Here is a 14,770-nt window from a genome sequence, read left to right as displayed (position 1 = left end):
AAAGTGATTAAAATTTATTTCATGCTGGTTTTCCAGAGTAGATAATTTTTTTAAACAGACTTTCCAATTAAGACTTGAAGTTATAGTAGACAATTTGTATATGGGAAAATGATTTTATTTGAAATCTGTGCTCTGAAACTGTTACAGGGTGGTTGGTTTGTACAGTGACTGCATGGACTTCGAGGCGTATCTGACAGATTGCAGACACGTGAGCAGTAGTTTATTTAATCAATTGATCACAGGCATGTGGTTCTCATGACCAGCTCAATGCAGCCAACTGTATTCTTCAAATAATGCATAACTTTATTTTTGCTTTAAGAATTTTAATATTTCATAGCATCTTGAATGATATTTGGAAAAGTCTTTATTGGGGATTAAATTATAATTATTCAGTTGTTTTTAAATGACTTTTTTAAAAAAGATGTGTGAATCACATATCTGAAAAGGTAATTTAATAATAATGGAATACTGAAGGATTGTTGTTCAATTTTATTAGTATTAAAGTAGATTAATTCTTATTAAAAGAAAATATACTTTATGAAGCATATGAGTAGGAATATTTAATTTTTTCATAATTGTACTCTCTAAAATTGAATTAAGTCATTATTTAATAACTGAATTTTTTAAAAAATTAAGCTCCATAATTAAACTAAATAAAGATACTTTGAAAGAATTCATTTTTAATAATAATATTAAATAAAGCAATGTGTTTGAGTAAAAGAATAAAGAAAAATTCTTTTGGTGTAATGCATAGCCTCCTTAGTCAACAGTTGTTGACTAAGATAATAAACATAGTCTTAAATATCACTGTTGAAGTTCAACCAGCTTGATATTTGACTATATGGTGGGAATATATTTGACTAGTGTATAGCAAACACCATATCATAATGCCCCATGTCATTTTAACTAATGAAAGAACAGGGCAAGCACAGTCTAGTGTAAAGCGATTTTAGCCTTAAATTACAGGATGATTTATTAATGTATAAGTTCTTTTCTTCAAAAACATTTGGCGTCTTGCTTTATACATATCTTACAGATATGCATCACATAAAGATTTACTGAACTTGAATGATAAATAGATATTATTTAAAATATATTTAAGAAAGTAAGTTTATAATATAATGTTCTATAACTTGGAGCAAGTATTTTCAGTGCTTTACATTTAAGAAATTATGAAATTTTGCCTTTTCCTTTTGTCTTCTATAGCTTTCACATTCAGAAATAAATATAAATATGTATATACATACATATATATTTTTCTTTTTTTTGAAGTTGTAGCCCAAAGACTATATACCTAAACTAACTTGGCAGACAAAAACAAAATTTAATATACTTTGTGTTTTAAAAAGCATAAAACTACTTTAAGGACATTAATATTTCTGAACTTTTACTCTAAAATACCACTTTAAAAACATCTTTGACAATAGCATCAAAACGAAGAAATATTGTGAGGGCCACATTAACGTCATTAATGTTAGCTTACCTCTGACCTCCTCCCTCTGTTCAGGTAAGTGCAAACTGGGCTGAAAGCGCCACTGCCACAGACGTACAGATGAGTGCGGTTGAACGTCTGAATTACACGGACAAAGTTCCCACAGCCATGCTAGAAGAAGTGGCAAACATGAACTTAGCAATCAGTGACTTCTATTAAATCTACAAGCTGCATTCACTTTCTTTTTCTTTTCAAACTTGTTATATATGACAGCAGAATGCATTAGAATTCATATTACACATACAGAGCACAATTTTTCGTATCTCTGCTTGTATACAAAGTGTATTCACACCATTCGGGTCTTCATGAATGTACTTAGGTAATCATGTCCATCTCATTCCACCGTCTTTTCTACCACCATGTGCCCTCCCTTTCCCTCCCCACCCCTTTGCCCTATCTAAATTTCATCTAATCCTCTCATGTTCCACCTCCCTACCCGACTATGAATCAGGCTCCTTATATCAGAGAAAACATTCGGCATTTGGTTTTTTGGGATTGGCTAACTTCACTTATCATTATATTCTCTAACTCCATTCATTCACCTGCAAATGCCATGATTTTATTCTCTTTTATTGCTGAGTAATATTCCACTGTGTATATACACCATATTTTCTTGATCCATTCATCTACTGAAGGGCATCTAGGTTGGTTCCACAGTTTAGCTACTGTGAATTGTGCTGTTATAAATATTGATGTGGCTGTGTCCCTGTAGTACGCTGTTTTTAAGTCCTTTCGATATACACCAAGGAGTGAGATAGCTGGTTCAAAAAGTGGTACCATTCCCAGTTTTCCAAGGAATCTCTATACTGCTTTCTGTATTGGCTGCACCATTTTGCAGTTACCCACCACCTCCCCAACCCCAGCAATGTATGAATGTGCCTTTTTCCCCAGATCTTCAACAACACTTAATGTTTTTTGTATTCTTAATACCTGCCATTCGGACTGGAGTAAGATAGGTGACAAGGTGATATCAAATTTCAATATATTGTTCCTTATCTTTGAGAAACTATGTGTACACATAAAGGTAATTTAAAAATACTCATTTAAATTGTGTAAATCCAAAATTAAATATTGAGATTTGGTGCCTGAAAAAAAATTAAGCAGTGACTCAGGAATAGGGACAGAAAAGTTACAGAAATGGGACCTCGACTAATATTGACTGAGTAACAACAGTAAATCAAGTTATAGTGTAACTTTCTGGTTAGTAAATTAACAATGAAGAAATCATCATTCAATTATTTTAGTAAAATAGTATTAGTATATTGCTAATATACTAGTCTTGTTAGTATTTCTGTCACAGAAATATTACACAAATAATACCTTGCCTAATATTTTCTGAGTACCAACTGTGAGCCAAGTTATAGTCTAAAATTTAGGGCATTTTCAGTGAACAACACAGGCAAAGATCGCTACACTTGTAGAACTCGAATGAACAAAGTTGCCGTACATGACCTGTTTTTGCTATTTTTATTTAAATCTCTACTAATTTTAGCAATTTATATAAAAATGCTGTCGAATCTGTAAATGTCAGAGCAAAGTAAATATAATTTAGACAAACTTTGGTATACCTTTTTAAACTTTTTTTGTTGTTACTGTCAGGAAATGTTTGAGGAAATAATAAAAGAATAACAAGGTTTAGTCTGTTGATTTATCTCATGAAAGTGCTACTTTACCTCTAATACTGATTTACTATATATTTTCATGTTTCAAAACATTATAAACTTACTTTTTACCTGAGAAAGTTAAGAAATAGGGATGTGCAAAGTTTTTTTTTCTCCTTAAAACATTAAACACTCACTATGCAAACCCATTTTGATTGAAATTGTTTTTATTCAGGCTTCATATTATTGTGAGAACAAAAATGACAAACACTATTGTCCTTTGCAATTGGCAGATTACACTAACCTGTAAGAAGGTGGAATCATTTTGCTTTCTATGAATAATGATATAATCATTCTCTCTACCCTTGGTCCCCTAAAATATATCATTCCGCTCCCCCCAAAAGTCCTTTCTCACTTGCTTCCAGTTCAACTAATGCAAGGCTTTCATTTATTCATTCAATGAAATATAACATGATTATTTTAATTTTAAATTGACAGTGACTTTGCAGAAGTCCATAGAATCTCTGTGGCCAAATGAAACTTTGCATATTCCACACTTTCTAGACTCACTATCCTTTGCTGATTACAAATGAATAAAGCCTGGGATTGAATGCTGTTCCCTTCACAAAGTCATTTTACTCTCAAAAAGATTATTGAAAATAATTTTATCATTATAGACAGATTTTTTTTTTAAATAAAAGACTTATAAATAAATACAAAAAAAGTTAACAGTTTTCCCTGGGTAGTCAGACAACAAAAGTTGCTCTGTTTTTCTCTTTTAAGTATGGTCCTGATTTTTTACAACACAAACCTATTATTTATATCTAAAAGAAAAAACAAAATTTTACTGTGATAGAAGTTGAATTTAAAGTCGATATTATTTCATACTTTTTCATCATTTTTCTCTTATATTCATGATTACTTGTCAGCAAATATATATGTCTTTCATATGTAGTAATTTTATACAGATGTTTTTATTATAGATATTTAATATTAAATAATCAATCATTAACTCTACCATCAAAGAAAATAAATCCTTACAGATCAGACCATACATTAAATTTTAGGTTAAGACATTAAGAATTTTTGTTAACTATACAGTGTTACTGTATCTTGACACCTGTTTATAGAGGTACCTGGGAATTGATTACATAAGTACAGATGACAGCAAGTTTCCCTGGAGAATGAAGTATAGATGAAGTATGGAATGTATATAATATGTCTATATTAAGGAAATCTGTGAAAAATGAGTCTTGTGCTTCTAATGCGATTTTCAAACATATGTATGTCTAATATTCAAGTCAAATTTAGTCACTTTGGGATTCTGTATATAATACTTTCCCATAAGACATGAATTCAGTTCAATCCTATTAAAAACAAAGTATATCTGTCTCATCTTGGGTTTTATATATAATCTATTTTCATGAATCATTGGTATTATAAAAAAGAAATAGTAATGCCTTTGTATATTTCAAATGAAAGAATATACTCATTTTATGACTATTTTTTCATCTACTTATTAAAGCTAATATTTTTGAAAGTTTACTATGTGATATACATAGAAATAATCATCTTATATATGTTATTATTTTTATGTCCCAGGAGGTTTGATCTTTATGACTGATATTTATTGGACACTTACTAAATGTTATGTAGTCATTTTACAGGAATCCATTCAATTTTTTATACCAATTTAGTCCCTTTTAGGATAATAAAACTTGGAAGACTTTTTTAAATTAAAATTTTATTTTAATTTCAATTTTTTTTGTGATCGTAGATGGACAGAATGCCTTTACTTGTTTATTTTTATATGCTGCTAAGGATTGAACCCAGTGCCTCACAAGTGCTAGGCAAGTGCTCTGCCACTGAGCTACATACAGCCCCAGCCCCAATGATTTTTAATTAATTTGGCCTGAGATCATACAAGTAGAAACTATAAAATTGATCTTCAAACACATTTATATCGAATATTGAAACCTATATTCTTAGCCAATTTATAATTTGTATTTGGGTGAGAATACATAGCTGCTATTATAATAGTTATTAGTATTTATTTGAATTTTTATGGCTTTTATAGTGCTATTTATATTTACACAAGATTTAATCCTTAGATGTGGGCTACTTTAACTCTCACAAATATGATCTGAATCTTAGTACCCCATTTTAGCAACTATGAAATTGAGTCACAGACAGATGAAGTGTTCTGGCTTAATAAGTAACTGAACTGGGACTTGAACCAAGGCCACTCTTAACCATCCAGTTTTACTCTACCCATGGAACAGAATCCTACACTGATACTCACTATGCCTCCCAACCCTTCCCACACAAGAACAAAAAATGAAAAACAAATTGGTTGAGTTAATGATTGGAAATCATTATCTAGGTGCTGTGCATTTCCACAGTGCTGCCTTAGCTTCTGTCTACATTATTTCCGACCTAGAACACTGTATCAATTCCATACAGCAAATATTTACTCAATTCATTCTATGCAAGACACTGAATATGGGACTAGCAACAGTGGAATGAAAGACCCACTTCCTGCTTTCAAAGAAAGCAGGCCATAATACATCAGGCTGTTATAGATGCTATAATAGGGCTACAATTTTTAAAATGAACTTCAGAAGAAACAAATAGGTTTTGCTGAACTGGGTATAAAGATTTGAGTACAGATGTCATTTGGGCAGAATAAGCTAGAGATTTTGATGGGAAAAAATATAAAGAAAGAATATTATAACAGAAAACAGAGCATGAACATAAAAAAAGCATGAAATGTTGGATTTACCTAGAAGGGCTAAGAGGAAAGAGTCAATTTAAGTATGTGGTTCTCAGAACCATCTGACCTGGGATCAAATCCTGGCTTCATCTTTTACTTGCTTTTAGAACTTAAAGCAGTTGATTAGCCTTTCTGAAGGCTAATAAAAGTGGCAAGCTTAATCTTTTCCTGTGAGCAATGTATTAACAAAGCAGTTGAACTAATGTCTGGCATATAATTATACATAGTTGTCAAGTATTGGTTTGTTTCATTTGCATTTTTTTTACTTGTCTATATAAACTATGGGAAGTGGATGAGACATTTGTCCTGCACAGAGCTAATACAGGTTCGGGCCATAGTGGAAATGTGTGACAGATTTGGGAAATGAATAAAGCCTTAGAGAGTTTAGCAGAAGCCTGAAAATGTAAGGTGGTGGTAAAGCACTTGCCTAGCATACTCAAGGCCTTGGATTTAATTTCAAGCACCTCAGAAACAGACAAACAAACAAAAAAATGGAAATAAACACCATAAATACTGCTTACTTTTCATTGTTTATTATCTTTCTTGGTGGAAAGCTAATGAAAAGTAAGGCAGCTAACATTATAAAAATATCAGGCCAACTTTATTTTATATACACATGTATATTTTCTTATATACATGGATATAAGAAAATTCTGGGTGAATATTCCCTATATTGTCAGGAATAACTCTGTTTCATTAGTGTAATTTACCTTCACAGTGATATAGTATTTCTGTGTGCTACGTTCTATTCTAAGCTCTGTATAAATATTAGCTCATTAATCATCCTAACCAAATAAGATAGTCACTATGAAGTTAGCACATTTTACAGATAAGGAAACCAAGACACAGAGAGGTTAATTCTGCAAGGTTAAAAAATAAACAAGAGATGGTCTATTTTATGTTACCTTTTAAGTGTTTTTTCTAGGCTTTCAAAGATTTATATATTGAACACATATTAGCTTACTAATATAAAAAATAGATGTTTTAAAAAGAAAAATATTGATTCTTCATGGTCCATACTATGCAATTAAAAAAAAAAGATCTTATATATTTTTCTTCTGAGTTTACACCTTTTTGGTCTGGGGAATAAATCAATGAATTTTGACAATGCTATTCCCAAAGAAAATGTGCTTCCCAGCAATTTAGTATTGTCTGCTCATAGGCATAAGAAAATAGTATCATACAATTAATAAATCAAGTTTGACACTGTATGCACATAATGTATATATGCATAAATGAATATAATTCTGCTTAATTTTTCAGTGATCTCCTACAGTATTTACTTAGTTCGTTCATTAAACCCTAGGACAGTGAATATGTTTGACAGATGTGTTATTGTTTAAGCTCAAGTTCTTTAAAGTATGAGTAAAATGTTAACATTTAGAAATAAATGGAGTATGGAAGAATGTGACTCCTTTGGAGGTTATGGGATGAATATAGTTTGTTCCCAGCACCCTCCCCCAAATTTATATTTTTAACGCTCAAAGTCAGATGTTAATGGTATCAAGAGATGAAAACTTAATCTGACTATAGTGGGGTTTTTGCAAAGTGATACAGTTCAGAGAAGGTCATTAGGCTGGAGACCACATGATTAAAACCTGGTAGCTTTATAAGGTTTTTATGTCTGTGGGACAGAGACCACACATGCATACTACATCTGTGTGCTCCTTGTTTCTTGTCATGTACTGCTGCATGCCACTTCCAAATTCTGCCACCAAGAAGGCCATCATCAGAACTAAGACAAGTCTAGCATTGTGCCCTTAAGCCTCAAAAACTACAAGCTAAATAAATCTCTCCCTCATAAAGTTAACGTCTGTCAGGTATTTAATTATAGTGATGAAAAGCTGACTAATATACATGTGAAGAGAAATACATGGAAAGTAGTTTATACTATTTTTAGCTGAGGCAAAAATTTGCTATATTTCCACTGTGATAACTAGTCTTCTTTTTAAACTTTAGTTAGTATAAATTATAATATTTATTACCTGATTTCAAATTAATTATATTTTCTTCTGATAATAAAGTATTATTTTTTTCATAACTTCAATTAAAATTGGATACAATCTAAAAAGTCTGAAGGATTAAGGGATGCTTGATTCTGTTTTATTTTTTCTTTAAATTGTTACAATAATATGGCTTTTATTTGTCAATTAGTGGAAGACTAATATATCTAAAAGTTTTGCTTACTTAGTAGATAATTAATATATATAAAAACAGAAAAATTACTTTATAAAAAAACTTAGTCCTAAAATATGTGCTTAATGGATTTAGTACAAACATTATTTATTTTTTTAATAAAATTTTTAGTTGTAGATGGACATGATGTCTTTATTTTATTTATTTAATTTTGTGTTGCTGAGGATTGGATCCAGTGCCTCATGCGTGCAAGGCAAGCACTCTACCACTGAGCCACAACCCCAGCCCCTGGTACAAATTTTATTAATTTAAAAGCATTCATTAACTCATTATCCAGTATGTCTTATCCCTACTCCCTGAAAATCACTTGGAAGAGATTCCCATGCTTAACTGCTTCATTTCCATTTATTCAGAGCTTGTTTAACTTTGGAGAAGTGCTTAGATACAGATCTGAGCATCAGGAATGATGACATTGGCCCTACAGTATTTCCGATCATTGAGGGGAGACTTAAAAATGTAGTAGAATTAGTTCTAGAGAGTTCCGTGGGCACATGGGCTGGGCCTCTTGCCCAGTTCTGGTGGTAAGAGAAGGCTCTCCAGAGAAGAGACATGCACACTATGTTTTGAAAGGATGAGTAGATATGTACCAGGCTGAAAAGATAGGAAGATACTTGAAGGACAGGTGATTCATGCATGCATGTACCAAAGGTGGGAAAAAGTTTACAAAGATCTAACATGATTGCCCTCAAATCTATCAAAGCTTTCCAAAATAACCATGCTGCACTGTATTTTTCTTTGTCATGTGTGAGTAACCTTATCGTTTACCCCTTTCTCTGGGGTGGGGCACCTTATTCACCTCTAGTTTCTTCATAATAACTGATGTGTACAAATTAAAATATTCAATTCCTGTGTTTAAAAAAATGAAATACTAGGTTATTAAATGATACGTATTCCATTAGTGATGTTATCCTTAAATATTTGGCTTCATGGAAAAGTGTACTAAAAATAGATTGTTCTATACAATATTCAAAGATTTATTTTTCATTATTTTTCTACCACTACTTTTTTTTTTTTTATTTTGGTGGCTCATTTAAAGGCGACTTTGTAGGTCTTTCACATATGAAAGGAAATGGATTTGTTAGACTTCCTCTTTTACACAGAACATGTATTTTAATGAATTTGTTTAACTATATTTTATAATACTTCAACAATGTTATGTTTCCAGCTGAGACTTTAAAAAGTGCTCTCTACTAGTATGGCAACTAGTGATATGAAAGAATTTAAAGATATCCATTAATGATACTATAGCAAAAAAAAACCTATGGAAGAATGCAAATATGTATTGAAAATTATACCTGATAACTTTTAATTATACTAAGGCAAACAATAGAGGGTATCTGTTCTGCCAAAGGAAGTAAGAAATCAAATGATTTGGCTAAGATTCTTTGGAAGGTCAACAGCAATTTTGGGAAACAGAACATACCACATATCTATAGTCTACATATTTTGCCTTTGGCAGTTTTTATCAATGGAAAATGTAAATTGTCTTGCAGAAAGGACAATCAAATTCAGCTATATTGTCCAGGATAGTACTTTGGTAAAAGGCAAGACATGATCATATATACATGCATGGGAAACATCTTTTCATTTTTTCCTCTAGTTTATGGTTTAGGAGATTCCTTGGATAGAAAATGTTTCCCAGCAAATATCTTCTGTCCTCTTTTAAATTCTTCTCATTGGATGAATTATAGAATTGAAAAATTTAGACCCATAATTGACTCAATCCTGGTAAATCTCTCTTGATAAAATTCCTTGTGTACTTGGTGATTTCATTCCAGAGTCTTCCACGACTCCCCATTGAACCAGACATTTTTGAATCTTTATACCTGTGACTGTCTAAAGAGTTAATAGAAGTTGAGTGGCTTTTCTCAATAACTGGCCAAGCCTGACAAAGCTCCAGAAGACTCCTTCCTCCACCTCAGAGCATGGATGTCACTCCTACCAGTATGTCTTCCCTGAACTGCAAAATAAGTGCTTATTCAAGACTTTTTGATACTAACTTGGGCTATAATTTGATATGACCTCAGACCAGGATGTGTGTCTAGTTTTACCCATTCATCATATTTCCATTTCATTCCTTACTTCTCATGTATTTTCATGCTCATTTGATTAAGGTTGACTTCTGCAACAAGATAATAAAGCTAATTAAAGCCAGAATTGTGTTTGGTTTTGCACAAATGATGTCTCCACCAACTGGCACTATGCCACACACAAAACAGGTGCTCAATCAGCATTTATTCAATAAATAATTGAAGAAAGGAAGGAAGGAATCTCTTCACCAAATTATTTGCAAGAGTGGGCAATTTGGATACTTTGTTCTCTCATGTTATTTTTCATGTTTGAGACCAAAATATAAAATGGCATATGTGCTTGATAAACATTACATGGCTTCTGTACATTAAAGTTTGGCTTCACGTATTTCTTCTATAATTTTCAATAATAACTTAGTGTGTTAATAATAGTCATTGGTAGAAATCAACACAGATGGCTTACTTGACTCTACACTGAACAGCACTTAAAGAAATACAATTTGCACAAGAAACATGATGAATATTTGTTCAATACTACTATCTAGATGATTTTTCTAGTTATTTTGAATCAACAAAGGTACCATTCATCGATGGTGATTTACATCTCTGGAATGTGCCAGTTTATCACCAAGAATCTTTGGAAAAGTGCACATGGTATCTGGGAGCAGCTCCAGATACTTGCATTATCATTACTTCAGCAGCCTGCTGAGAATTCTGTAGTCTGGATCCACTTGGAACAGGGGTTATTATAGAAATCCATCATGAAAAGTGTCTACATGAAATAATAAAAGCAAGGCAGGAAATTTTTACCCAGTCAGGAATTCCAAAACTACATATGGTGTAAGAATTCAAATCTCTTTACATCTACATTTTCAACATGTGTCTAGCCAAGGATTTAAAACTCCAACACCCTTTGTCTCATTTTTGTCTGCTCTCAAAGTGCATGGACCTCAAAACCAAATATTTAAGGTAATGTGCTGCTTTTTAAAAAAATACTCACTGTAGGATCTTTGCCAGCCATTTTGCACTCTTCAACTTTGATTGCAGATGCTGGCCAGAAAACCTGCTCAGAAAGGAAAATTGGTTGCATAATCTCACTTGGATATATGACAGCTCAATACAGTTCATTGACTTTTTGCTAACTGATTTCCTTAAGGTATTTTCATATTTTTGCTTTAAGATTCCTTTGTCTTCCATCCTATGAGCTCATTATTATGTTATTATAACAACTCTCTTTTTCTTTCATCAATTTTTATCTTTAACAAAAGCCACCTAATAATGATACACATTTACTAACTGTATATTAAAATTAGGCCATTATTAACATAAAGGTACACAATCAAAACACATTTTGCTCATTTTCATTCATAGCATACTTTTCCAACTACTTATATCACTGTGCATTCACAATATGCTATCTTAAGTTTAGTATTATTTTTAGTAAGCCACAGAGCTAACTAGTAGATTTGCTTAAAAGGGCCCCTTCCTCCTTTAACAGCTAAAAGAGCTCCAGTAAAATCCAGGAGAGTCTCTGAAATGCTGCACTAGTGTTCTAAGATACTATTGTCTTGTCTGGGGTCAGGATGCACAGTAATAACTGCTTTTTTTTTTCTTCATTTGTTAGCTTGTTGCTCATTTAACATGATAAATGCAAAATTTTCTTTCCTTTAATTAATCTTCCTTATTTCTTTACTCCAATGAAGTTCAGTTATTTTGTTGTGAGACTAAAGGCCACACTTGTTCAAATAACTATATACCGGATACTGGTGTTCCTTTCAAATCCTGTGTGGATGACATATATCTGATGAGGTGGGTCTTCCTTGAAAATGACCATTTCTTTCATGCTATGCCCCACGTGGCTCTTTTTCTCTTTGTACATATGTGAACACAGGGAGCATTTTTCTCATGTAGCTCCAGGTTTTTGTTTAATAAAATCTATGAATCTAGACAGAGAGAACTGAACTCATACATTTTCAGAGCATGATATAAAAACTGCTTATATATATATATATATATATATATATATATATATATATATATGACATATGTCTAGTGTTTTCTATTATTCTAAAGAAATACATATAATTTTTCATTATATTTGAAAATCTTAAAGGAAAAAAAAGGCACCCAGAAGGTCAAAATGGCCCTCATGAAAATGACAAACTTACACTCAAGGGTTCTTGACTTATATTGTTAATATTCAAGGAGAGAATGTGGTCTTTGCTGCCCACATAGATCCGGTCCTGATCTTCATCCATTAGAAGTATCCTGTAGTCTAAAGGGTGGTGGGACAGGCTGAAGTACTCAGAGGTCTTGGTGTCCCGGAGTTCTGCAATATTAAAAAGCTCATGTAAAACTAGAATGTCTTGGCTCTATAATTCTACGATTTCAATGAAAAGTCTTACAAGAATATTTACCAAAAAATGTCAAAGATATGTTTTTCTCCTACAATAATCCTTATTTTAAAGTGGAGATATATTAGTGGACATTTTAAATTATGGCCTTTATGCTGAAGTAAAAACAAAGAAATCAACAATTCAGTGTTAAAATTTACAGTGATACTATGTGATTCAAATTATGCATGTTTGCAATAATCTCAAGTTTGTTTTATGAGTGGATGTCATTGTTCAAAACTTCCCACATAGTTAAAATAGATGAATCAGAAAAATGTATAGTAGTAGAACAGAAAACAAAACCAACAGCAGTGAGAATGTCTTATTATTTTCTATAAATGTTTTATTCTAATATGTAATACATTCACCATTTTAGAATCATGTCCTACTCTAAATAATTTGCTTACTTCCTCAACATAATTTTAGTCAGTAGTATATTTTTCTATAAATAATTTGAAAATATATCTATTTTTTCATTATATCTTATTCAAGAGGCAATGATTTCAAATGACAGAATGCCTATGAATGTATCAAGGGAAAATATGCATTTTTCAAATATCTGAATCTTTATATTTTAAGCATCTCAGTGATCTGTGACTCATGTTCTTGTAACGTCTTTTACATTAAATATGTGCCTGAGTAGCTGTTCTTTAAGAACAATGAAGGAATTATGACAATAAAAGCTGTCAATAACCACTGTAGCAGACCCAATTTTGTCTGCAGGCAAAATGTTCCTTTGAACAATTTAAGACTTTTCTGTCAAGCAATTTAGAATTTTTGTTGTTGTTATTCTTTTGACTATGATCTTAAGAGAATGAGAAACTCTAAGAACAAGACTGCTTTTTGAGATTACTGCTCCCATGATGAATGGATTCTAAATTTTTAGGTATAGAATCAAATCAGATTTCTAGAAACTTTGATATGGCTATAGTTTGACAAACCAAAGTGAAAATAAATGACACTAATGCTTATACACATCAAGAACTACATTCTGTGAGATATATCTTACATGAGAAGATAGAAAAGTCACAAATTTGATCTGTTTCCTTGGCAAACCAGTTCAGACTGTCTACCATAATCTCTTCCAGGTAGTTTCAGCCAATGATATCAATGGCTGTGGTGTTCAACTTCCTGTGACATTAAGCAAGTTACCTAACTTCTCTGTTAGGTAACCAATTTTCTTATTTGTAAAAAGTAACAATAACAGTGTCTTGGGAACTTAGAATTCCCATGAAAATCAATTGAAATAATACATGTAAATATTTGTAATGAGTAAGAAAAAGTGTTCAATAAATTATAATTCATATTACTGTTATTAGTATCATGTTAAGTTTGCATCATTTATATAAAAAAGAAGATATTTAGGTAAAATAAATACATGTTTTCAATTTAGCTTTTTTTTTAATTTAAGGAAGTCACATCCATGAAATTATTAACACATAATATTAAATATTAATATTAAATATTAAAGCCTAATTCTCAGATAAACAGTTCATATAATAATAAAAGATGTGATTTTTAATGTGGAAAAATAACTGAGAAAAACTTTTTCAGAAGACTCTTGAAAAGCACAATTACAAGGAGAGACAAGAACAAAACACAGTCAGGTATTGATATAGATCTTTGCAAATGAGTCTGGGGCTGCTGGGCACAGGAGAGTGTGCTGACCTTCCAGTTTCTGAGCCCCATTAGACATCATGGACAGAATGGTGACACAGCTAACAGGTGTTGCCACTGGACCAGAAACTGGGACAGTTTCTTTATGAGGAGAGCAAAAAAGGTGGTGGGTGGGGATAGATATCAGGTAGGAAAATGGTCAGACCATGGTAGAGCAAAGGTTAAGGCTAATAGGAAAACTTTCCATGAGCCAAGTAAATGGTACAGAACTCGGGATCAAAGCAAGTGTCCCTCAAAGGCCAGATTGCCTTCATTCTGTGTAAATCCCCAGTGTTTTACCAAGCTTGTTTTTCATTGAAGGAATGTAATTCACAGTTGTGCAAACATTTTGGGTAGGTTATAGGTTGGGCAGCAGAAGAGATTCGAATTAGTATCTTTTGTATAAATAATTCTCCAGTGAAATAAATAGAATAAAGCAATAAAATGACTGAGTTCTTGCCTCTGGGACCCAACTACTGGAAAGGGTCTGAATCCTGGCTTTACCATTTCATTTTGATATGTACTTATATGACTCTCTGAATCCCAGCATCCCCATCTATAAAGTAAGGATAATAATAAACATGCCTCACTGGGTTACAGGGAGGTTTAAATTGGTAGGGCACATTAAG

The 14,770-nt window shown here is 32.1% G+C and overlaps 1 protein-coding gene across 1 annotated transcript in view; it reads right to left on the bottom strand.

The window, feature by feature from the left end:
• The window catches only part of SEMA3C (semaphorin 3C), a 157,586-nt gene that overhangs the window by 65,677 nt on the left and 77,139 nt on the right, over positions 1-14,770 (bottom strand). The window contains exons 3-5 of the mRNA XM_081284478.1: positions 12,261-12,421; positions 11,093-11,155; positions 1,484-1,603 (exon numbers count right to left, since the gene is read on the bottom strand). Coding sequence (XP_081140604.1) covers positions 1,484-1,603; positions 11,093-11,155; positions 12,261-12,421 — 344 coding nt within the window. The remainder of the gene's footprint in view (positions 1-1,483; positions 1,604-11,092; positions 11,156-12,260; positions 12,422-14,770) is intronic.

This window comes from Spermophilus citellus (genome assembly GCF_964194105.1).
Source record: "Spermophilus citellus genome assembly, chromosome: 3".
Taxonomy (NCBI): domain Eukaryota; kingdom Metazoa; phylum Chordata; class Mammalia; order Rodentia; family Sciuridae; genus Spermophilus; species Spermophilus citellus.
Note: the sequence above shows the minus strand (reverse complement) of the source record. Positions and strands in the feature narration are given on the sequence as shown.